Source organism: Penicillium crustosum, assembly GCF_028827405.1.
Source record: "Penicillium crustosum strain IBT 35664 chromosome Unknown utg000002l_segment0_segment0, whole genome shotgun sequence".
NCBI lineage: Eukaryota > Fungi > Ascomycota > Eurotiomycetes > Eurotiales > Aspergillaceae > Penicillium > Penicillium crustosum.
This window is the reverse complement of record NW_026623123.1, coordinates 7,786,303-7,808,021: the sequence shown is the minus strand read 5'-3', so window position 1 is coordinate 7,808,021 and position 21,719 is coordinate 7,786,303. Positions and strand designations below refer to the sequence as shown.

The window sequence follows — 21,719 nt, the reverse complement described above, 5'->3', positions numbered from 1 at the left end:
AGATGACAAAAGCCCGGGAAAAGCATAGACAGCGATATTATGTATATGTACATAGAACAAACATGGTGATATTATACAAGCCTTTTTAAATCATGATCTCCAACCAGATCTCATGTCTTAGAACTCTTCTTCGGGAGCTTCGTATTCCCGCTCCCAGTCCGGCAGGTCACCAATGGGAATACGCTCTCGCAAGAATTCCAAGATGGCATCAGTCCCTTTGGCAACTACTTGCCAGCGAGGTACTCGGAATCGATTGCCGGCCACCTCAAACCGTCTCAAGGCGGACCCATTGCCCCAATTCTGAGAAGAGCGTCCTGCGGCTAACAGTCCAATCTTCGGGGGAAGCGAATCAATGTCATTATTGCTTAGCTCCAAGACCTGCAACCCTTGTACGGCTTCGAAGTCCAAACTAGCGATCTGGTTGTCAGAGGCCACAAGGGTCTTGAGCTCTGGGTAAGTCTGTCTCAGATGGGGAAGTGGTCCCTTCAAACGATTGTGCGATACATCCAAGAAGGTCAAAGATGGGGCTATCAGGTTGGACAAGAGAGGCTCCCAGGACGTCAAGCCGCCCGCATTCAAAGTCAGCGACTGAAGCTTTGGTAACTCAAGCGGGGAAGATAAGTAGTCAGCGCCATTCAAGGGGTTGTGTGAAAGATCAAGCTCAACCAGACACTGCGCGAGCAATCCAATGGCGGGGGCCGGGAAACAGCTCAACTCATTGTGCTGCAAATAAAGACATCGAATATCTAACGATGGAACCATCTCCAGCTGTTCCACCTTAAGGTCGGTCATTTCGGCATAAGACTTATCAAGAATCCCACCGGATTTAATCTGCCAGCTGCCATCGAGTGTGGGACTCTCGGGCGCTAGAGTGAATTGGGTGGCCACTGAGCCCTCGTCATCTGTGTCCTGAGGATCAGGCTCACAGCGGCTCCGCAAGTCTTGTTTGATATCGTCGGTGTCCATTCTCAGCAATTTGCGCTCACGAAGCGGATTATTGGAAACCCGCAAAGACGCAAGATTTTCCATTAAACCAATCTTCTCATCCAAGACCGTGAGAGAATTTCCTGTAAAATCGGCCTTCTTTAAGCTCTTGAGATCCACAAACCCTTGTGGAAGCTCTGCAATTTTGTTTTCCTCGGCAGACAGCGTTAATAATGACTGCCAAGAGGTCACGCACGGGAGATGCGTGATGCGATTGACACCGATCAGGAGAGTATGTAAATCAGGAAGTTCAAGCGCGTCATTTGCGGAGAAGACCACCACAGCATTGTTGGCAATGTTCAGGGACTGCAATGTCTCCAGCTTGAGCACTGATTCCGGTATCAAAGTGCCTTCCAGCCTGTTCTTCTGCGCATTGATCGTTTTCAGGGGAAGTTTGCAAAGGATCTCGAACGGCAAAGAAGTGAACTTGTTCTCACTAACATCTAATGTTCTCAGAGAACTCAATCCAACGAGCTCATCTGGAAGCTTGGTGAGAGCATTACCACGCAGATCCAAAAACTCCAAGTTAGGAAGACGACCAATGACGGCAGTTAGTTCCCCTTGCAGTTGATTGTTCGCAAGTTTCAGATCGGTCAGAGACTTTATCTCTGCGATTATCTCGATATTGGCCATCTCCAAAGAATTATTTGACAGATTGAGCGTGCGTAAATTTTCCAGACGTCGAAGACCCATTGGGAGTGACTTAAGTATATTCCCGTGGAGATCCAAGGTTTCAAGGCCACCGAATTGAAGTCCTCGGTCGTCACTATCAGGGTCGAATTCCTCGGGGTTGATATCGGGGAAGGTGGCATCTGAGATCTGTTCCAGCTCATTGTCCGCGGCATTAAATTTGACAAGATCAACATTTTCGAACCAGTTAGCGGAGTTTTCTGGGTCATAGTCGTACATCGCCAGCACTTCTTTTGGAATTTCCTTTAAAGAAAACGCCGCGATATTCAATTGGCCGGTCGCGCGTGCTGTCTGTACACGCTTCCGCATCACCAAAGAGTTGGATCCCACGGGCATTTGGCCGAAGGGATCATCGTCATCACCTCCTGCCCACGAATCGAGAGGCGCATCAATGGGCGGAGCCTGGTAAACCTGCTTTTGGGGGCCCTCCTTTTTATCTTCAGCCGCTATCGCCTTGCGCGCAGCCTTTGCCTTTGCTATAGTTTCACGTAGCGTACTGGACGACTTGGAGACTTTTCTAGCTTCAAGTTCTGCCTGCTGCTCCGGAGACAGGTCATCTGGCATGTTGGAAGAAGCAGATACATATCTTGAACCTGTCGAGGGAGAGCGTAGGGTCGACGGCTGCCCTGCTTGGGCTTTTCTTGTTTTCTTAACTTGAAGGGGTCTTTCTGGGGGACCCATGTTTGACTTGTCAGGCTTTGTGGAGACCTTTCCGGGTGATGGGCGGATAAGGGCGGCTTTTTGTGTATCCTTGTTGCCAATTGATCTTTCGGGTATAATTTTCTTGAGCGGCGAGCTGATGTCCGTAGGGGCACCATCTCCTGGTGCATTACTTTGTCTAAGTGACGGCCGCTTCAATCTTGATGGGCTCACGCTCTCCTCCGAGACGCGGACTGGAGAAAGAGATTCCGCAGTCGATATACGACCCTTCGAGGGAAGACGCAGCTTCGAAACAGGCTGTGTATGTAGCTCGTTGCTAGGCGGTGCGCAAGATGATCCCCTCGATGGTGGTCTGGAAACGCTGGAGACATTGGACGGAGCGCGAGATGGCGACCGTACCGGGCTGCCGCCATTGAAAAAGCTGGACTGCCTTCTCACCGAAGCCGGCGATGGTGGAATTTGCGCTAGCGTCTCAAGTGTACGTTCGGACAAAGATGGGCGTATTCCACGGCGACCGCGTGCTTCCTGGGCCGATGTAATTGATGCAGTGTCATCATCCCCAGCAATCGAGCCCGCCTCCTCTGGAACATGTGTGTCATCTTCCCCGCCTTGGGCATCGTCTTGCTTGCGGGCCGGAGTAGGATCATCCTGCGGCTTAGGTGGTGACAAATGGTGCGCAGATGGCTTTTTCACGAGCGTATTGTAAGATGGTCTTCGCAATCTCTTTTCGTCCAAACCAGGATCGGCTCGTAGTCTGTCTCGGGAAGGTGAGGGTTTGATCGATTTTGATGCGGTGGTCGTGGGTAAAGGCAATCTTGAAGTAAGTCGTGGAATGCCGCTTGCAGGACGTGGTATACCACTTGCAGGGCGTGTCGATGTTTTAGGCTGTCCTTCCATATTGGTGTTCCAGTTATTGATGTTGGTCTTCGGTCAAGGAGGAAGTCGCACGTCAAGAAATTCGGATGCTCATATCCGATGATAAGGAGCGGGACAAAGAATGTGGAGGGCGGGGAAAATTCGCAGTGGCAGCTTTAGCCCTGTCAAAATCGTGGTCTTTGGCGCAAAAGAATGAAGAGCTAGAGGTCTAGAAATGTTTCGGACGAAGCGGATTGTTTACATTTCTAAGGTCTCACAATCCCGCGATCGCCGCCTGAGGCATCAACTAATTTAGTCCCAATCTATAAAATATTGTGTAAAGAGCAGATATAAAACAAATATTCTATTATCCTATGTTATATATTGCTATAAATATCATGTATGTCCGTCTTAGAATATTCCTTGGATATGATAGCCCATTGATCCGTTGCAATTCAATGATTTGTTTGACCCATAGTTGGCCTATTCCGTCGGATATATACATCAAAAGAGCAATGACACATTGCAGGCAGATATCCAGCGCAACTAAATAACAGCGACCTCAAAGCTCTCTTTCGGATAGTGCTTAAGCCAATTAATTGCCATGAGTTAAAAAAAAAGACGTGTTTCATCACATCCCCTATTTAGCATATAGGCTACGAGCATGTGCCGGTATACTAAGACGGGAGTCTACAGAAAATAGTACTAGGAGTCAACAGTTTCATCTTGGGCCTAACATTCTTCTGATACTCAGTGTCTAGTTGGTAAAAGGCATTTTGAAGAAATCTGTTATATTTAAACAGAAACATATTAGTAGAAACAGCCAAAGACTTGTCTGATCCTTGCTTTCGCCGCTGAAGAGGGCTGGTACCAGCTGGTTCAGGTGGTAAACAGTGCCCTTGCGCATTAGCTTCCTAGAAGCCCAGCCTAATTGCTTTGAAATGCTACATGGATATATAGTGTTTGCTTCTACATAATGTAGGTAATTCAATTGTTCTGTACTACAAGGGGGCAGTTCCAGTCAAATCCCATAGGTTTAAAGCATAATTTTCTTTATTTCTAGATCGCAGAGGATTTTATAGATTTAAATAGATAACGTACCAAGATCAAAACATCAAGATCAAAACACCTCCATGATATCATACATCGTACATAGATGTATACAACATACAGATCTTGATGCTTATCGGTTGCCTGCCCAACCCCCAGCGCTTGCCCGGTCCCGGGTGTTTACTTGCCCTGAGCGTCCCGTGATCGCCAGACTAACCTAGATAGGTTTAATGGGACCTTGTTCTGGCCTCTGATTGGTTTATATTCTTAGATAATTGACCGGGGCTGGGACATGGACTAACCCAAAACGGGTACCTTGAGACTCTCCCGTTCCCAGCCTCCCAGCCCCTCCCAATAACGCAAGCTGGAGTAACCTCTTCCTCTTAAGGTCTCGCTCAACTCCATTATTCTCCCTTCTTTCATCCTTCTCCAACTTCTCCAAGTCATTGTCTTCTTAGCTCGAAATTGAAATTCCTACCCCCTTACTCCGCCCCTAGTCCTTCCATCTTCTCTCTTTTTGGTTCCTGAGGCAACATACCTGGTCTGAGCATCTGTGCGATCGACCAAGCCCAAAGCCTGACTGATCTCAGTCTCCGGTATGTACATAATTCCTTTGTTCTTCAATCATCTGTTCTACGATAAAGGTGCTGATAAGAAACTAGTGTGAGGACCCGTTTCCCCACGGCTAAAATCCCCGTGATCTTATCATAGTGATATATTATTATATCAACATCACTATCATGTCTCAAAACACCAACTCACAAAGCTCCCTGGGAGCACCCGCAGAGATTGTGCCCTCGACTCCAGTCCGTCGGGCCACTTTGTCCCCATCGCCAGAGCTCAGCGCTATGGCTAAGCGCCCATCGTCCGAGTCGGATAAGAAGTTCCTCTCACCTCCGCCCTTGTCATCATCAGATATGACCCCTCCACCCTCATCTCAGATCCCAGGAGCCCCACTTCGTTCTCGCTCACACTCGCGCTCCTTGAGCCCTTCATTGGTGAAGCCCACCGACCTGGACAAGTCGTTGTGCGATGCTTACGGCGTCTCTGAGAACCTGCCCACCGTGGAAGAAATCGACAACGCCAGTGAAACCCAACTGCGCACCATTGCCAAGGAACTTTTAGCTGTAGCCCGAGACTCGCGCATGTCTGCCCTGCACTTCAAACTACAGAACAGCTTGGTGTCTTTCGCAAGCAATGAAGCCGTGAAGCGCGCCGAGGTGGAGCACCAGCTTGCTAAGCGCGAAGTTGAGATTCTTCAGAGCGCCGAGTACCGCAGTCGTTCGCACCCTGTGGATCCCGTCACGCCCAAGCAATCCCAGTCTGCCTTGAATTCCGATTATCTCTCGGCTGTTCAGCGCTCGCAAGAATTAGAAGAACTCAATACCGTTCTAGACCGAAGGCTCCGAAAGGCAAAGCGTGCCATCGACGAAGCTACCAGTCGGTCTATGGACCTTGAGGAGCAGAACCTCATGCTGAAGCGCCGCATTGGCGACAACCGCAAACACTTCTCCCAGATTTTCAACTACGGCAGCATGTCGCCGGGTACCCAGAATGAGATACACAATCTCTGCCACGGCGAACATGCAGATGGTCTCGCCGCTCTTCTCTACGCCGATAAGCTCACCAACCAGACGCACGCTTATGGTACTCACTCTGCAACCTCCGTCCCCGTCACCCCCAACCACTCGAAGAGCCAGTACCTCACCCCAATTGGGCACCCAAGAGATGATCACTATGATAGTGATAGCACCGTATCCCTCTCTGCCTCCGAGGCCGCGGAAGAGGCTATGGGTTCCCCGCAGCACATGCGCTCCACTGTCCCCAAGAGCAGCACACTACTTCAGACAAAGTTGTTCGGCCACGTACAGAAACCCGGCGTGGAGCGATCTCACCCTGGCAAGCGCAAGGCAGGCACTGACGCAAACGTTGCCCCCGCGAAGAAGTCCAGGGCTACGAATGGTATTGGCCTGGGCATCAATGCCTGAGTGCATATGCCGGTTAACCGAAAAGCTCGTTCCACCAACTTTGATACGATTCATGACCTAGCGCTGCTTTGCTTGTTACGATTATGGGACCCTCACGAATGATGAAGACATGCCAAATGTGGTGTTTTCAAACTAGCGACTGTTTTTTTGAATTTTTTTTAAAGGTTTTTTTTTTTTGGTATCAAGAGGCCATGCGACAGTGATCCATGGCCCTTCACATGTGGCGTTATTAAATTGGCTTCTCGATGGGAATTTGGGATATGAATTTGGAATGGTACAAACATGTACAATAGGTATAGAGTCGATCAAAGACCAATAACGAATTGCAACATTGAAAGCAATATATGAAATCTATAGGACCAATGGAATCCATCCAAAAAAAAAATGAAAAAAAATTTCAAGCACGCTCGCATTGAACATTGAACAATTGTATGATTCCAAGGTTGATATCATAGCAAAAGCATAGCCAAAGCATAAAATCCAAAGAATAATAAAATAATAAAATAACTCTGGCAGATTACCGAATCCGGTTTGGTTAGGGCTCGCTAAGCGAGGCGGTGTGTCAGTCAGCGGGCGGCCACACGAAAAATGGGAACTTCATTTTCTGCCGTGAAGGAGGATTTGACCAGCAACCCTCGACGACCACCACCCGGCTCGATCCCCATCCGTCACCATGGTGCGTTACCTATCCCTGCTTGGAAGATACAATGAAGGATTCGACTTGTGCGATTGAGAGAAATCGACACCTCGAAATACGCCTCGAAAAGAACGAAATGGTTGACTAACCGATTGTGTGTGGGATATATAGGCGATCAAGCACAACAACCAGATTCAGAAGAACCGTGAGTGACCCGGCGCTTTGCACCTCTATGTGATCGCTTCAAACCGACAGAAGACATGGGGAGATCGGACTCGCAGGAACAGTGATTAACGAATTCTTGAACAGACTTCCACAAGGACTGGCAGCGTCGTGTCCGTGTGCACTTCGACCAGGTACGACTATCCAACATTCCCCCGACCAGAGAATTTTTTTTATTCCGAACGATATCGCAAGCGACTTGGAATCGAGGAAAAATTTTCTTTGCAGGATATGAATTTGGCCGACTAACATGAATCGCACAGCCCGGCCGGAAGCACCGTCGTCGTGAGGCCCGCATCGCTAAGGCGGCTGCCGTTGCTCCCCGTCCGGTCGACAAGCTGCGTCCCGTTGTCCGATGCCCCACCATCAAGTACAACCGCCGCGTTCGTGCCGGTCGTGGTTTCACCATCGCTGAGTTGAAGGTAAATTGAGCCGCATCGAAAATGGAGGCAATATGGAGAAATCAAATTACTGACTCGGAATCTTTTTTCGCGCTTTATAGGAAGCTGGTATCCCCAAGAAGCTTGCTCCTACCGTCGGTATCTCCGTTGACCACCGCCGCACCAACTACTCCAAGGAGTCTCTGGTTGCCAACGTCGCCCGTCTCCAGGACTACAAGGCTCGCCTGATCCTCTTCCCCCGCAAGAGCGGTCAGTTCAAGAAGCTCGACTCCTCCGCTGAGGAAGTCAAGGCCGTCAAGGCCACCGTCGCTGAGGGCAAGCGTGACGGCATCGCCACCCGTGTTGAGGCCACCTTCCCCATCACCAACCCCACCGCTGCTGAGGCCGTTACCGAGGTCAAGCGCGACTCGCTCCCCAAGGGCGAGGAGGCTGCTTACCGTCGTCTCCGTGACGCCCGCGCTGAGGCCCGCTACAAGGGTATGCGCGAGAAGCGTGCCAAGACCAAGGCTGATGACGAGGCCGCTGCCAAGAAATAAATGTGTTAATTCCCTTCTCGTGCTGATGATGATGATCGGGTCGGTTTTCGAATCGGGGATTAGTGTACTGTGGCATGGCGTTGCGCCTCTTCCTTGATTCCCTCTCTCCCTCCCCAACTTTACTCCTTTTTGTCTCTAAAAGAAAGAACTCGGAAGATCTCTTGAAATTCAAAACCGCCCAATTTTCTCAATCTTGGCTTTATGCCTGTACTTCTCAATGCTTTTTGTAGCTGTCCGGCTGGGAGTCCAGGCCTTGAATCCTGAACTTCCAGCGACGACGACATTGAAAGCTTGTTGTAGTTCATTTCATTGTATATGTTGTAGGTTCGCTGGATTTATTTATCTCGAGGACCAGCTAGATGGGAACGACAGCATGCAACTGCATGTATCTTCTCTATTATCATACCGGAATACAGTGACAGTGACTACATATCTATCTTTTAGTTCGTTTATGAAGACAGAAAAGTTGTTATTTCACAAGTCACACTTAAAAGAGGAACACATTAAAACTTGCTGTCTGAGCTCTCTCTGCTCGGGTATCTTCAGAGAACTACGCTAAATAACCATCCCCAACGCCTAACGCTGACAATCACACTAGAAGAACAAAATTTCAAAGACCACCGAACAAAGCACCAAGAGCACCTTCAGTCGCCCTTACCACCGCATCAACATGAATACCACCCTCCACACCTCGCGTAACCAAAGCGCCATCCTCACGTAACAACGCATGGAAAAGCTTCTTCGTCTCCTGGTCGATTTTCTTATCTACCCCAGGGATCGACACGCTAATCTCAGGCCGCAGTTGAGGCTCTCCGGTCCACTCGTCCAACACCAAATTATTAGACAAGAGTACTCGGGGACTGGAATCAGATGATTTTGGCGTGATGACCATGGCACTCCGATCCAAATGCGGGACCAATCGTCGCAGTTCAGATAGTGAGATAACACCGTTCTTGCTTTCCGGGGCAGTATCCTTTCTGCTCTGCAAGGCCCGAGGGCCATACTTGTGGTCAATGTGTGCCCACAAACGAGCACGAGTGATTGCAGATTCCCAGTACCGGTTGATACCCCAGCATAGAGTTGCCACGTCGAGTTTCAAGAGAGGGTTCTCTAAACGGGTATCAATCCATCGGCGCAGAGTTTCGGGGGCTTTTCTTTTTTGCTGTCGCTGCCAGTAGGCACTGACACGGAAGTCAAAGACTGGGTCTCCGGGTTTGTCTCGTAGACAACAGTCACGTTATATAGACTGGCCGGGAATGGAGATGGGGGAGAAAAGGCCAATGTGTGTGTTTCTAACAGCTCTCCCCTACGTAACGACCGAGTTGTGCGGGTCTTGAGGGTTAAGGGTGCGAAGGCTGTCAGGTATGGCAGTGATTGGGAGGCTTCTTGTAGGGCAAATGGATTTGTTGGTAGCGGTGATAATTCACGTTTTGGGCGAGGGATATTGGCGGAGAATGGGAGTAAAGTGGCGAGGAGGGATGATATTGATTTTGGAGCTGTTTTGGGCACTGGGAGACTTGTAAGATTTGCCTCTTCCGATGTGAGCAAAGACCTAGAGACTATTAGTAGTTTTCAAGCCGAAGTTACTTCTGGAACTCACAGAAATTGGTCGAGCCCTCTGGTATCACTTTTCAAGTCGGGATCGGACTCTATTTTCTTTGCCCATGCTTCCAGTTCTTCAACTTCCTTTCTCAGCCGTCGCAAATCCGCAGCGCTCTTCTCGCGCGAATTGCGTTTCTCGCGAACAGCCGCGGAAACTCCACCTAGGTCTGAAGCTGTATCCAAACCCTCCGGTGGGGGCGATTGGAAGTTTACTGCCTTAAGTGGGCTTTCATGCAATGCATTGGCAGTTCGTCGCTTTGCTCGTTTCTCCTGTCGTCTACTAGGACTGCTACTCAACAGCCCTCTGGGTCGATCCGGAGCCTTTTCCAGACCTAATTGTGTTGGCGTGGGGGAAGATCGGGTTCGAGGATATCTTCATCCATGAGACTAGAGTCCGGACCCATATCGATATCTGCTTCTTTTGTGGCGCTGCCCAATTCCAATGCCAATTGACGCTCGGGGGTATTTGATTCGGGATTCTCTGGCCGTGGCATTGGGGACCCAAACACAAAATCTCCTGGGAGAATCCTTCTTGAAATCCTGCGCGGGGGTTTCGAGAACGCTTGAACACCACTTGAGCGCCGGTTGGGGGAACTTTCAGGTGCTTCAGAGCCTCGAGGTCGAATGAGGGGACTTGCGGAGGCATTGAGCGAGGGTCGGAGCGCTTTGCGATCGCGTAATCCAAATTTTCGAGGGTCTTGTTGTGCGATGTCTTTGCTTGCTGGTCGTCGGGTAGGAGATCTGCTGATTGCGCGCTCTAATAGATCGGGGTGTGATCGTGCAAGACTGGCCTTTGTTGGAGACTGGAAGGAGGGCCGTCTCGACCGATGGGTGTCATTTTGAGGAGGCTTTGGCGCCACAGAAATGCCTGTGGTCTCGCTTGTTTTCCGTTTTTTTGCTGGGGAATCCATTCTCGCGTGGGGTGTTCGTCTTGCCCGGCGCGCAGATGATGACCTCGGGAAGATAAACAATCGTGCTGTTTGCAGTGTTTGCACTATGACTTAATCTCCCCTCGTTAATGCACGAACATCCAGTCTTTTTCCAATCCCTACCATGGAGTGTCTCTCAGCTGGTACAAGACACTCATTGCGGAGGTCTGTATCTCAACTCCGTTTTTTCCCTGGCAAAACATTTCCTCTATATGCTTCATATCGACAATATGTGCTAGTTCCGACCCCCCGGCGCATGAACGGACATGGCCAATCCGACCAACCCGATGCCGATAATACCCCTGCTTCCCTGGAGGAAATTGCGGGCACTCCTCAGGCCCACCCTCTGTCGGGATACTATTCATTGATATTGAAATCGAACTCACCATACGGTGGTGGTGCATCGACATCGCGCCCGACGCCCGCTCGGCCCGAGGCCAAACCGACGCCGGCATCTACCGTCACACCGCAATCGCCCCAAGAAAAGATGGCGATCGTATTTGGCACTCGTCTCGCCGGTCCAGGCCGATCCTCGCGCTATAATCCTGGTGAAGCTCCTCCGGCGTCAACGTGGAAAACTATAAACGGAGTCCCCATTCCTCCACAGCCCGAGGAACCGGACAACTGCTGCATGAGTGGCTGTGTACACTGTGTTTGGGATGACTTCCGGGATGAGATGGAAGATTGGGCATCCCGAGTCGCAACGGCCAAAGCTAAAGGTGGGCCTGAGAAGGGAACGAAGGACATGCGCTCGGCGCCTCGAGCGGAAGTCCGTGCAGCCAGTGGAAGCATGGATGATGATGGTGGTGGCAGCGAAGCAAATTGGACCCCACCGAGTGAAGATAATGACCTGTTTGCCAATGTCCCTGTTGGTATCCGGGAGTTCATGAAAACGGAGAAAAGGTTGCGAGCGAAACATCAAAAGGAAGCTTCAGTGTGAGCTCTCTAAGTTGATGTTTCTTGTTTTTTATACCCTGTGTTATATTACATTGGAACAAAATGGGGAGATGTCTAGAGCACATTAGACATAGTATACGGGCATAGAGATAGACTGTACATAAGACCTTCAAATGATGCCATGACATTTTATACCCTGTTCCAAAAGAGAGCATTCAGACCCATTTTAATATATACATTGATGTAATTAGGAACCTTGAGGATCATTGATATTTTGATAGTTACATTATCAGTTTGTAGGTCAGTTTGTAGGTCAGTTTGTAGGTCAGTTTGTAGAGTGCCAAGACCAGAGCTAAGGGCGCGGTCTGTTTTTTTTTTTGTTTTTTAGAAAAATGATTCTGATTCGGGTCTGGGCAGTCGAGTAGTTAATTCTACAACGCAGCTGAGTTGCTGGTCATAATTTGCTTCTGTCCTTTCCCTTTTCCCCCTAAGCCCCAAGGCTATTCTGTTATTCCGCTACTCTGCTCCTCTGCCACTCCGTGCCATGCGCGCGCCTACCCCGGACTTCCTTCATTAGGGCCGCGGGCCACCGATTTGCATAATGGCAACAGGCACCAGTGCCTGTATCCACCTCCGGAACATCAAAAAAGGGTGTCTCTTTGTTGGGAATAATGCCTCCAATCCGCACCGCAGACTCGCCCAGTCGAAGTTCCCACAATCCTCACGAAACATACACACAATCTGGTCAACTACCACACCATTTCGATCCACTCGAAAGCTACACCGACTAGGACCTATCATTGCGGGCAATCGGTCTGCACTCAAGGGGCCAACAACTGGTGCTCACTATTCCACATACCGTTCGCCGTTGCTTGAGTCGGCTGTCAACAAAAACCGTTCCAACAGAAGCCCGACAGATGACCGGCCGAGCCAGCCGCAACAAGATATCCCCGCTCAGGTCACCACTATACATTTACCCATCCAACGTAATGTATTGTCTACTATCAAAAATGCAAGAAAGGCGCTTGAGTATGCCAATCGAGACATGCTTTGGGCGGACGGCTCTAGGAAGAAGGATAAGTTGCAACCACAGGTTTCTCGCCGTGGTCCCAAGTATGCCGACACCTACGATAGTCCAGACTTGCAAGATTTCGAAAGAGAAAAACTTGAATTGCCCATGAGACCTTTCACGAACCAAATATTGGATGCCATTAACAGCAATACATACAGCATTATTGATAAAAGGTTTGACTCTGGGAAGACCAGACAGGTTGCTCAAATTATCTTGGAAGATGCAATGAATAATCCTACCGCGGTACCTTGTAGGGTTCTCTGTGTTCGGCAAAATGAATTAGAGGAAGTCGAGATGGCATATGAAGTGGCCCGCGGAAAATCCGGGGAACTGGGCGATATTACCTTTCACAGGGTGTCACCCGATCACATCGCTCGTCTTCCTCGGGGAACTATCAAGTATTGCTCTAGGCAGAGTTTGCTGAGAATATTGAAAGATGGACCCTCGAGCTTGGAGCGATTCTCCCACATCATACTTGATGAGGCTCAGTTACATGGTCTCAATATCAATGTGGGTATGATGCTTTTGAAACGATTTGTTGAACAGCGCAAGTCTATTGGTGCATCTGTACCAAAGGTCATTCTGATGGGCTCATTTGCTCATGTCGATGGTCTTTGTTCCTATTTTGGTACCAAAACTACAGATGGCACACTTTTGCCCGCTCCTCATGTGACTATTCCGGGGGGCTTCCCTGTGGAGAAGTATTATCTCGAAGAAGTAATGGGCAACATCACCCATTCTTTGACACCGGAGATCATAGAGTGTCTCCTTCATAAAGACAAGGCTACTCAAATGTTCCTGGGCAGCCATTTCGAATTGTGTGAAAAATTGAAACCCGTAAAACTCAACAGGATTGGAAAAGAGCTCGTACCTTCCGGGTTGGTTTCTGCGACTCTTCTCTCGCTCTTGTCTACGACAAAAACAGGCTCCATCATTGCCTTCGTCCCAAGGTATTGTGACGCAGGGAGAGTCATGAAGCAGATCACAGTCTTTGGCCCAAAGCTAGGGTTCGATTTTACAGATAAGGATCGGTTTAGAATAGTTCACTTCCATTCAAGCATGACGGAAGAAGAAAAAGCCGAAATTCAGCTTGGAATTCCTCCCGGTTGCCGAAGAATCATCATTTCAAGAGAAAGGAGTGATTTCGCAATGCCAGACGTGAGGTACGTCGTTGACTCTGGCAAGTCAATGGATAACAGTTTGACGAGGAAGGGATGGGGTATCAACTGGATCAGTGAAACTGTGGCCTCGGAGCGGGCAGAGTTTACGGACGGAGTCCAGCCTAGAGAGTACTACTTTCTTGGTGCTAAAAAGTGTTTTGATTTCCTTCCAGCTACTACACCTACAAAGACTGCGACTTCTCGCTCAGATCTCCAACAAGTCTGTTTACGTCTTAGGCAAGCGACCTCTGGAACGTCCTTTACGATCGCAGAACTTTTCGCGCAAACCTTTAAGCCGCCTCGAAAATCCAGGGTTTGTGCTGTAGTGAATGATCTGAAGGAATTGCAACTATTGGACGAACAAGAAGAACTCACCAGTCTTGGTCACATTCTCGTCGATTTGAACATGGATCCATGTTTGGGCAAAATGATTGTTCTAGGCATTATTTTCCAATGTCTGGACCCAATGCTGATCCTTGCAAGTCTCGGCTGGAACCCCAAGCTTTTTTCAGAAATGCTTTCTTCCTCAGATCTAAATCCAAGTCCAGGCGTGGGTGAATCTTTCGTTCGTTCTGTCAACGAGTCGGGCTATCATATAGCCATCACCAATACCTTTGGGGCCATTCGACAAATGTTGCATAAGAAGGGTGAACTTCCGGCTTTTGAGGATGAAGTCTCCAAAGACTGTCTGTCCAAGGTCTATCATACAGCGACCCCGGAAATTGAGCGAATTATCAAAAGATTGATCGCAGCCGAAATCATCCCTGCAAAACTGTCGTTCGGTAATGGGGCCTCTTTTAGTTGCAAAAGCCTGAATACCAATTCCAAAAATGAGGCTCTTATCAAGACACTCTTGCTGCAATGCCTTTCCTCCAATCTGGCCGTGAAACCATTTGGCTATACAGCCATCAAATTCAAATCCGGAGAGATTGCCGAAAGGGATCCCGATTATTCCATATCGAAAAATTATATCATGGCCTACAACTTCGGATCGGTCCGCGCAAGCAAGCCTCATGGTATGATACAAAAGACCCAGGTCAGCCCACTGGCCGCCTGTCTCTTGGGAAGCAAGATAGAACAGGAGGAAGACAGCGTTATCTTGGATTCATGGGTGAAGATCAAACCACAAAGTGTGGAAAGCAGCGGAAACGAACTTGCCAAGGACTTAGTTCAAACACACAAAGTCTTCGATGAGGTCAGTATATTCTTGTGGTTAATCCAGTCCGTGCGCTGACCTTGGGATTCTTGCAGGCCCTTCGCACTGCCTTTAAGATACTTCCTTACCAGGGAGTGGCAAGCTTCGACTCTTTGGCGGAATGGGTTTCATATCTTCGTGCTCGCAATTGTTTCTTGAAAACCATTCAGAAAACACTGCAGGATATTCTCCGTGCGCACGATCCGCTGGCCCAGAGCACTAGGAATGGCGTATGAATTACCACATGGACGCAAAGGACACACATGTAGATGGAGAAGACGTGCACAATACATACATAGTAACCATGTTTGTAATTATCTTGGTAATAATATAATCGTTGATCCGATTAGCCCCGATTGCTTAAAATAAACCTGGAGATCATTCGAGAATATGTCAGGTATTAGCATGGCGTGTGAGAGGTAGAGCAATTGTTCAATATGGACATCGTAGAGTATGACTCTTTTGGTCCCCAAGTAAACACAACCCTGGAGCTTTTATGCTGTTGCATAAAATCAGGCTGCATTTCCTGTGCTGCATTTCCTGTGCTGCATTTCATATTTTGATCTCCGCATAAAAGCGCTAGCTATACGTAGAGCCTGTTGCTACGTACAACGTAAATATGTACTACAAAGTACATAACTAAATATATTAGCTTGGAATATCCATGCAATGACGTATCTAACCTATGGCCATATGACTACCATATGCTTGATTCTTGTTCAAAATGTCTGAACTATGTCTTATAAATAACTAGGTGAATGCCGAGTCACAATTTCTTAAACAGGAGGGAAGACATTCAGATCAAAAGTCAAGTCTGCCAAAATATCTATTTGGATAAAAGCCAGGCTGTGGAACCATGCACAGATGCCCAAACCCTTTTCAAATGGGATTAAACCCCATGGGCAGAGTCTCAGTTCATAGCTCATTATAATGAACATATTTCGAGGCATTATTCTTTATGTCACGCAGGTGATAGTAACGGGGGACCAAGGAGGAGTATAAATATCCTCAAAATGTCGTGTATTATGTTCAAACTGAATATTTTCAGATCTTATGCTTGATAACCCTGATAATGACTGCCATTCGTAATCTTTTGGCGCTTCCAAACCTCCAAGACTTCCCAAATGTGGTTCTCACTTTATTGAAGCTGAGCCTGACATTGGTATGTGCATATTGTTCTGTCGGATTGTTTCAATGAAGTTTGGTTAACCAAGGGCATACTTCCAAATAGATACCACTTTACCTCATCAGCCTCCTACTTTATAATGTCTACCTTCACCCTCTAGCCAAGTATCCTGGACCAAAGTTCATGGCAGCCACGCGTCTACCTTATATCCGCTTGATCCTGTCTGGCCAAATTGCACACAGGACGAAATCATTGCATCAACAGTACGGCAATGTAGTTCGCATTGCCCCCGATGAACATTCTTTTACAGATGGCGCGGCCTGGAAGACAATCTATGGCACACGTGTTGGCCATGGTCAGAAGCCCAAAGATTCCCGATTCTACACGCCAACCATTGAAGGAGCTCCTGGCATTATCGAATCTAATGACGCCGACCATTCTCGCTTTCGGCGTTTGTTGTCACATGCATTCTCTGATAGCTCACTTCGCGGCCAGGAACCTATAATCAAGGGCTATGTTGATCTTTTGATACAGCGCCTACATGAGAATGTCAAGGGTGGCACAGATACTGTCGACATGCTAACCTGGTACAATTTCACAACGTTTGATATCATTGGAGACCTAGCTTTCGGGGAGCCATTTGGCTGTCTTAGGAATTCGGAATATCACCAATGGGTCTCTATCATCATGAGCACGCCCAAGTATGGCGCCTATACAAATGTGGCTCGGCGCCTCCCGGGATGGAAATACATCATCCCATTCATTACTCCAAAGCATATCATCCTGCAGAAGAATACACACGTAGCCTTGACTAAAGAAATGGTCCGGGGTCGGATGACCAAGTCTAACGAAAGACCTGACTTCTTCGGCAACATTCTGAGGCACCAAAACACCGAGAGAGGACTCAGCTTCCAGGAAATGATCTCCAATGGCAGTACGTTGATCATCGCCGGCTCGGAGACTACTGCAACTTTGCTGTCAGGGGTGACCTATCTGCTACTAAGAAACCCACGCGTGCTAGCAAAGCTTCAAGGTGAGATCAGATCAACATTTACAAAGGAAGATGAGATCACCTTGGAATCCTGCAATAAACTGGAGTATTGTCTGGCCGTCCTCACTGAGAGCCTTCGAGTGTATCCTCCTGTTCCAATTGGATTACCTCGCGTTGTCAATGCCCAGGGTGATATGATTGCTGGAAACTGGGTGCCAGGAGGGGTAAGTACAGAACTAACTTGCTTGCAAAGTCGTACAGCGCCGCTTACGCCTTTTATAGACTACCGTTTCCGTCTCTCAACTAGCTTCCAGTCACTCCTCTGCCAATTTTACCGATGCAGAGGAGTTCATCCCAGAGCGTCATTTGGACGACCCTCGCTTTGGGAATGACAGTAAAACTGCAATGCAACCGTTTAGTTTCGGTCCTAGGAATTGTATTGGACGCAAGTAAGTTCTAAATTTGTCATGCTTACTCACTGTTTGCTCATGTCTGTCTTTTTAAGTCTGGCATACATCGAAATGCGTATGATTCTCGTTCGCATGGTCTTCAACTTTGATATGGAATTGGACCAGCCCGAAAAAGACTGGATGGATCAACAAGTTTTCTTCTTGTGGGACAAGCCAGAACTGATGATTAAATTAAAGCCGAGACCTCATTTCCAACGATGGCACTGAGGTTACGATTCTGTTTTTATGAAAGACTCGCGGTGATCGTGGTATCATATTGAAGTTCATAAACTTTAGGTTTTTGATGGAAAACACAGGAAGAAGGGGACATGTCTGGAATGGGCTTGAACTAAGCATTATAGTACTGAAATTAATCAGGCAAGCATACTACCGAAATATATCTCAATAAGTCCAATTTACTCATTCTCTATCTCGTACATCTTTATAGATCACTGCCTACCGCCTCCGCCATATCGGCAAAAAAAAAAAACACCGCAGATCCCAACCGCAAAGACCGACTCGAATCCGCCAATAACTCGACATTGAGACATTGAGCACAAAGAAACCAAAATGTCGCTCTCTAAAAGCGAGTCCGACGTAATCCTCAACCGAGCCAACGTCGCCCTATCCCGCAGCCAACGGCTCGTAGCCTCATGGCTACCGCAACAAACACCAGAGGAACTAGCAAACCCCAAGACCGACGAAGAGCTCCAACGAGAAGAAGATGAAATCTTCACCGCAGTGCCAGAGACGTAAGTGCTATACTTCCAGCCTTTCCATCTCATCTACAATCCAGGACATACTCCTTACCACCACCCCCCAATTCCACAAAATATACCCTACAAGCACCGACTAACCAAACTCGCAGTCTCGGCGTCGGAGCCCCCCTCCCCCAGAAAGCAGCCGATGGAAGCTGGAACCGCACAGAGCTGGACTCAAATGATAAACTGCGCAAACAACTCCTCGGCAAGAACTACGATCGCGTTATGAAGGCCGCCGCTGAGCAGAAGGCAGCGGCTGCTGCTGCTAAGGCCGCGGCTGCGTCTGCTTCGGCTACTGTGGCGACAGCTGAAGTCGAAGAGGAATATGACGAAGAGGATGGTCGGTCGGCTATGCTTGCTAGACAGAAGAATAAGAGGAAGGGTGGGGCTGGGGCGGGTCGTGGTGTGCATCCTGCTGCCGCGGCTGCTGAGGCCGGAGATAAAGGTGGCGAGGAGGGTGAGGGTGAGAGTGCGTCTGCTCCTGCGCGCTCGAAGGGCAGGAAGAAGGCAACGAGTTATCTTGATGAGCTCTTGGCCGAGCGTGCGAAGAAGAGAAAGAAGAGGTGAGGATTTGCGGTTGATAGATTCGATTCTATGTCCCCACGCACATGAGCGTTGCGCGAGCTTTTCGCTGGCTCTGGGTTCTCTTGGGTGGATTAGGCTTTGATCTTGGTCGCTCTGGATGCGCCGCACAGGGCCGTTGATTCATTCAGGTGCTTCAGGGTTAAACCCATTGCCGCTACGGTGGGATTGCCTCCCGGCGTCCGAACTCTGTTAGCGACAGACTACAGCGCAATGTCCCTTGGTTAGATATGACCAAGCAAGACTACATATATACATGTACTCAAATGGCAACTCGGCTGGGTGTTATCCTGTGCCATGTGCCATGTGCCACTCCAACAAGATACCCAACCAAAACAGGCTGCAGAGAAAAAACATCATTCCAATTGATATGATCAAACTGCAAATATAAAATACAATTCAATTCCAATCTCTTGCTCTAGGTGCCACAAGATTCAATGAGTTTTTTTGTTGCTCCGCCCAATCCAAGGGTATATAAGATATGATGTGTGTGAACGAGATATGGGGACCTGAAGAGCCGTGGGCCAAGTGCCGGATTGGCGTGACTTCGCCAGAATTAAATATCCAAAAATAGAAAAGATGAAAGGTGAAGGAGAAGAAATGGGGGAAAGTGACATCTACAGGCGCAATTAAAAGGTTAAGATCAGAGCTGCAGACATTCTTCAGATGTCTGGAGATGAGTGTCCTTTGCTCTGGTCAATGGTACATATGCAGGTCAAAAGAGCGGGAGAAGCAGAATGAAGTGCCATAGCTTGTCGGTGGTATAGGGACTTGATGGGAAAATCAGAATGTAGTGCCACCATTAGTGGAATATGGATGCTGGGAATCTTCCAATGTTTAGGATTTTATTCCAATCGCTTCCGCTTACGGTCCTCTGCCATCGCTTGCTGGTCCTCGTCGGGTCTTTCGGCAGTATCGGCAGGATTAAGCAATGAATGCACATTGCTTGCCATGCTCGAGCGACGCGTTGCGGGCAACGAAGAGCCGTGAGGGAATCTTGACCCGCCAATTGTCCACCCATTGTCGACACCGAGCATGGATGGTGAAGGCTCGGCAGTGGGTGGAGTTGCATGGCGGGATTGTTCTTGAAGGCGACGGGGGGGCACCCATTTCGTATTGGGCAAGGACATCGCGGACTTGCTGGTCACTAGACACCGGGGTTCGGTGTCCTGGTGATGAAGGCCAAGGGCCGTTTGGGGGGTTTCCAGGAGGGTAGGGGGAGCCAGCCGACGGGGACCAGCCGTGCTGTCGGATGTCTGCAGACGTGTGGCGGCGGGCCAAATTAGGCCCTGGGGATGTTGATACGGAGAGAGGATGAGGCATCGGTTGCTGTGGGGGCGGCGCAACGGGAGGTTGTGGGCGAGCGTATGCTGAGGCAGAATTGGCGCCGCCAATCGAGCCGTAGCGGCGAGGGGATACTGAGAGATGGGGAGGGACAGGCGGCCGGATCATGTTGGTGGGTCTAGGTGTGTGGTCCATCATGGATGGTCGACGGGAATCGTCCTGGGGCATCTGGCGCGGGGACAAAGGTGGACCGGCTTCAGTCATGTTGGCGAAGTAATGATGTTGCCGTGGAGGCATGAGAGTATCGTGGGGGGTTCGATAGCGCGCATGAATTCGATATGTTTCTCAACTTCTTTCTGCATGCTCGAGACTGGGGAGTGTCAGTGTCAGTGCGTGTCACCATAAGGGAAGCGATGATATTGACATACCATCGCGATGTAGAGGGCTTTCCCTATCGGGCACAACAGCTTGAAGAAACCGTGAAATAGAATGCGTCCACTAGGATCAGGTTAGCACCGATACACCCCAAACTAACATAAACGGCGGACATACTTGGTAGCACTTTGTCAGGCTGTCGGTCATAGCATGACATCTCGAGTTCAGTGCGATATTTCCTTCTTCCGCCCGAGCCACACGAGCAAGCAGGTCGTATATGTTGTGCTCCATGTTTTGGAACCTAAGTTCGGTCGCATCAGTTACGGGTTCGGCGGGTGTTCCAGGCTGCGAAGCAGGAGCCTTATGGCTAGGGAATGAATCGCGGTGGATCAAAGCGTGCCTCGAAGCACGGCGCTTGATCTCTCGTAGTCCAGCTAGATCGCCTCTTTTGAAGTTCCCATTGCCATGTTTAAATTCCCAGAGCGCAGAATCCGGGGACCCGGTGTGAAAGACATCGCTCACTAGCAGAATCAAGAACGGTCAGAAATCGCCCAGTCAACGCTGGCATGCGAAACACTCACCTTTGTGAAACCCATACATATTCAGCTGCCGAACGAACGAGGAGATATTGGTATGCTTGAAGTACGATCTGAGAGAGTCAGGGACGAGTTTATTGGCAGAGAGGATAGCACCCACGCTAGGACTTTGGAGAATTCAGACGTTGGCGACATGACGAAGCTGTCGTTTGTACCGGACCAAGAGATGAGATGCTGGATGCCAGGGTCTTCAAGCATACTGTTTCCCAAAATTGTAAGCCGATGGGGACAAAAACGCGCGAAGACCCAAAAAAAAACATACTTGTAGAGCTTGTGAATGAAAGCAGTCTGGACGACTTTTGGCTGCTGAGCTGCCGCCGCAGCGCCAATAGCCGGGTTCGGAGCATTCAAAGAATTGTTTCCAGCTTCAGCGCCATTGGTGATTCCGGTCATCCGGTCGTCAGTGCCATGCGCGCCCGTGGGCGGAGGGGTGATATCCATCGAATGCTGACCAGACGACGACAGGACAGGAATGTTTCGTGTCCTGCCGGGGGCGTCTGGTACCCCGGCAAATGAAATCCTAGTAGAAGGGGGGTCGGCAAGACGACTCATGTCGGAGGGGGTGTTGATTTATATATAGCACAAAATCGATGGTGGATGCGACGGGATCGTGAGGGGTGGAATTCGGACGCGATGGACCGTTTATGCTCGTGCCGAAAGAACGTGGGAGATCAACC

The 21,719-nt window shown here is 49.1% G+C and overlaps 9 protein-coding genes across 9 annotated transcripts; 6 read left to right on the top strand and 3 right to left on the bottom strand.

The window, feature by feature from the left end:
- Positions 1-117: 117 nt before the first annotated feature.
- Positions 118-3,231, bottom strand: N7487_006450 (uncharacterized protein; the record flags this gene model as incomplete). The annotated part of the gene is made up of 1 exon (XM_056874197.1): positions 118-3,231. The coding sequence occupies one exon, from the start codon at positions 3,229-3,231 to the stop codon at positions 118-120; it is 3,114 nt and encodes a 1,037-aa protein (XP_056731917.1).
- Positions 3,232-4,979: 1,748 nt separating this feature from the next.
- On the top strand, positions 4,980-6,227 carry N7487_006449 (uncharacterized protein; the record flags this gene model as incomplete). Its single annotated transcript, XM_056874196.1, has 1 exon — positions 4,980-6,227. The coding sequence occupies one exon, from the start codon at positions 4,980-4,982 to the stop codon at positions 6,225-6,227; it is 1,248 nt and encodes a 415-aa protein (XP_056731916.1).
- A 673-nt stretch (positions 6,228-6,900) lies between these two features.
- On the top strand, positions 6,901-8,023 carry N7487_006448 (60S ribosomal protein eL13; the record flags this gene model as incomplete). The annotated part of the gene is made up of 5 exons (XM_056874195.1): positions 6,901-6,903; positions 7,036-7,069; positions 7,174-7,220; positions 7,350-7,508; positions 7,589-8,023. The coding sequence occupies 5 exons, from the start codon at positions 6,901-6,903 to the stop codon at positions 8,021-8,023; spliced, it is 678 nt and encodes a 225-aa protein (XP_056731915.1).
- Positions 8,024-8,633: 610 nt separating this feature from the next.
- Positions 8,634-10,536, bottom strand: N7487_006447 (uncharacterized protein; the record flags this gene model as incomplete). The annotated part of the gene is made up of 4 exons (XM_056874194.1): positions 8,634-9,204; positions 9,339-9,575; positions 9,624-9,957; positions 10,026-10,536. The coding sequence occupies 4 exons, from the start codon at positions 10,534-10,536 to the stop codon at positions 8,634-8,636; spliced, it is 1,653 nt and encodes a 550-aa protein (XP_056731914.1).
- A 274-nt stretch (positions 10,537-10,810) lies between these two features.
- N7487_006446 (oxidoreductase-like domain-containing protein) lies at positions 10,811-11,494 on the top strand (the record flags this gene model as incomplete). The annotated part of the gene is made up of 1 exon (XM_056874193.1): positions 10,811-11,494. The coding sequence occupies one exon, from the start codon at positions 10,811-10,813 to the stop codon at positions 11,492-11,494; it is 684 nt and encodes a 227-aa protein (XP_056731913.1).
- Positions 11,495-12,052: 558 nt separating this feature from the next.
- N7487_006445 (uncharacterized protein) lies at positions 12,053-15,114 on the top strand (the record flags this gene model as incomplete). The annotated part of the gene is made up of 2 exons (XM_056874192.1): positions 12,053-14,878; positions 14,935-15,114. 2 exons carry the CDS (start codon positions 12,053-12,055, stop codon positions 15,112-15,114), a joined length of 3,006 nt encoding a protein of 1,001 aa, XP_056731912.1.
- An 836-nt stretch (positions 15,115-15,950) lies between these two features.
- On the top strand, positions 15,951-17,672 carry N7487_006444 (cytochrome P450; the record flags this gene model as incomplete). Its single annotated transcript, XM_056874191.1, has 4 exons — positions 15,951-16,040; positions 16,110-17,219; positions 17,278-17,444; positions 17,501-17,672. The coding sequence occupies 4 exons, from the start codon at positions 15,951-15,953 to the stop codon at positions 17,670-17,672; spliced, it is 1,539 nt and encodes a 512-aa protein (XP_056731911.1).
- A 342-nt stretch (positions 17,673-18,014) lies between these two features.
- Positions 18,015-18,772, top strand: N7487_006443 (DUF3245 domain-containing protein; the record flags this gene model as incomplete). Its single annotated transcript, XM_056874190.1, has 2 exons — positions 18,015-18,196; positions 18,313-18,772. The coding sequence occupies 2 exons, from the start codon at positions 18,015-18,017 to the stop codon at positions 18,770-18,772; spliced, it is 642 nt and encodes a 213-aa protein (XP_056731910.1).
- Positions 18,773-19,632: 860 nt separating this feature from the next.
- On the bottom strand, positions 19,633-21,600 carry N7487_006442 (heat shock factor family protein; the record flags this gene model as incomplete). The annotated part of the gene is given in 7 exon segments (XM_056874189.1): positions 19,633-20,076; positions 20,093-20,415; positions 20,500-20,569; positions 20,624-20,967; positions 21,028-21,095; positions 21,143-21,241; positions 21,305-21,600. The coding sequence occupies 7 exon segments, from the start codon at positions 21,592-21,594 to the stop codon at positions 19,633-19,635; spliced, it is 1,638 nt and encodes a 545-aa protein (XP_056731909.1). The 5' UTR covers positions 21,595-21,600.
- Between the last annotated feature and the right edge of the window lie 119 nt (positions 21,601-21,719).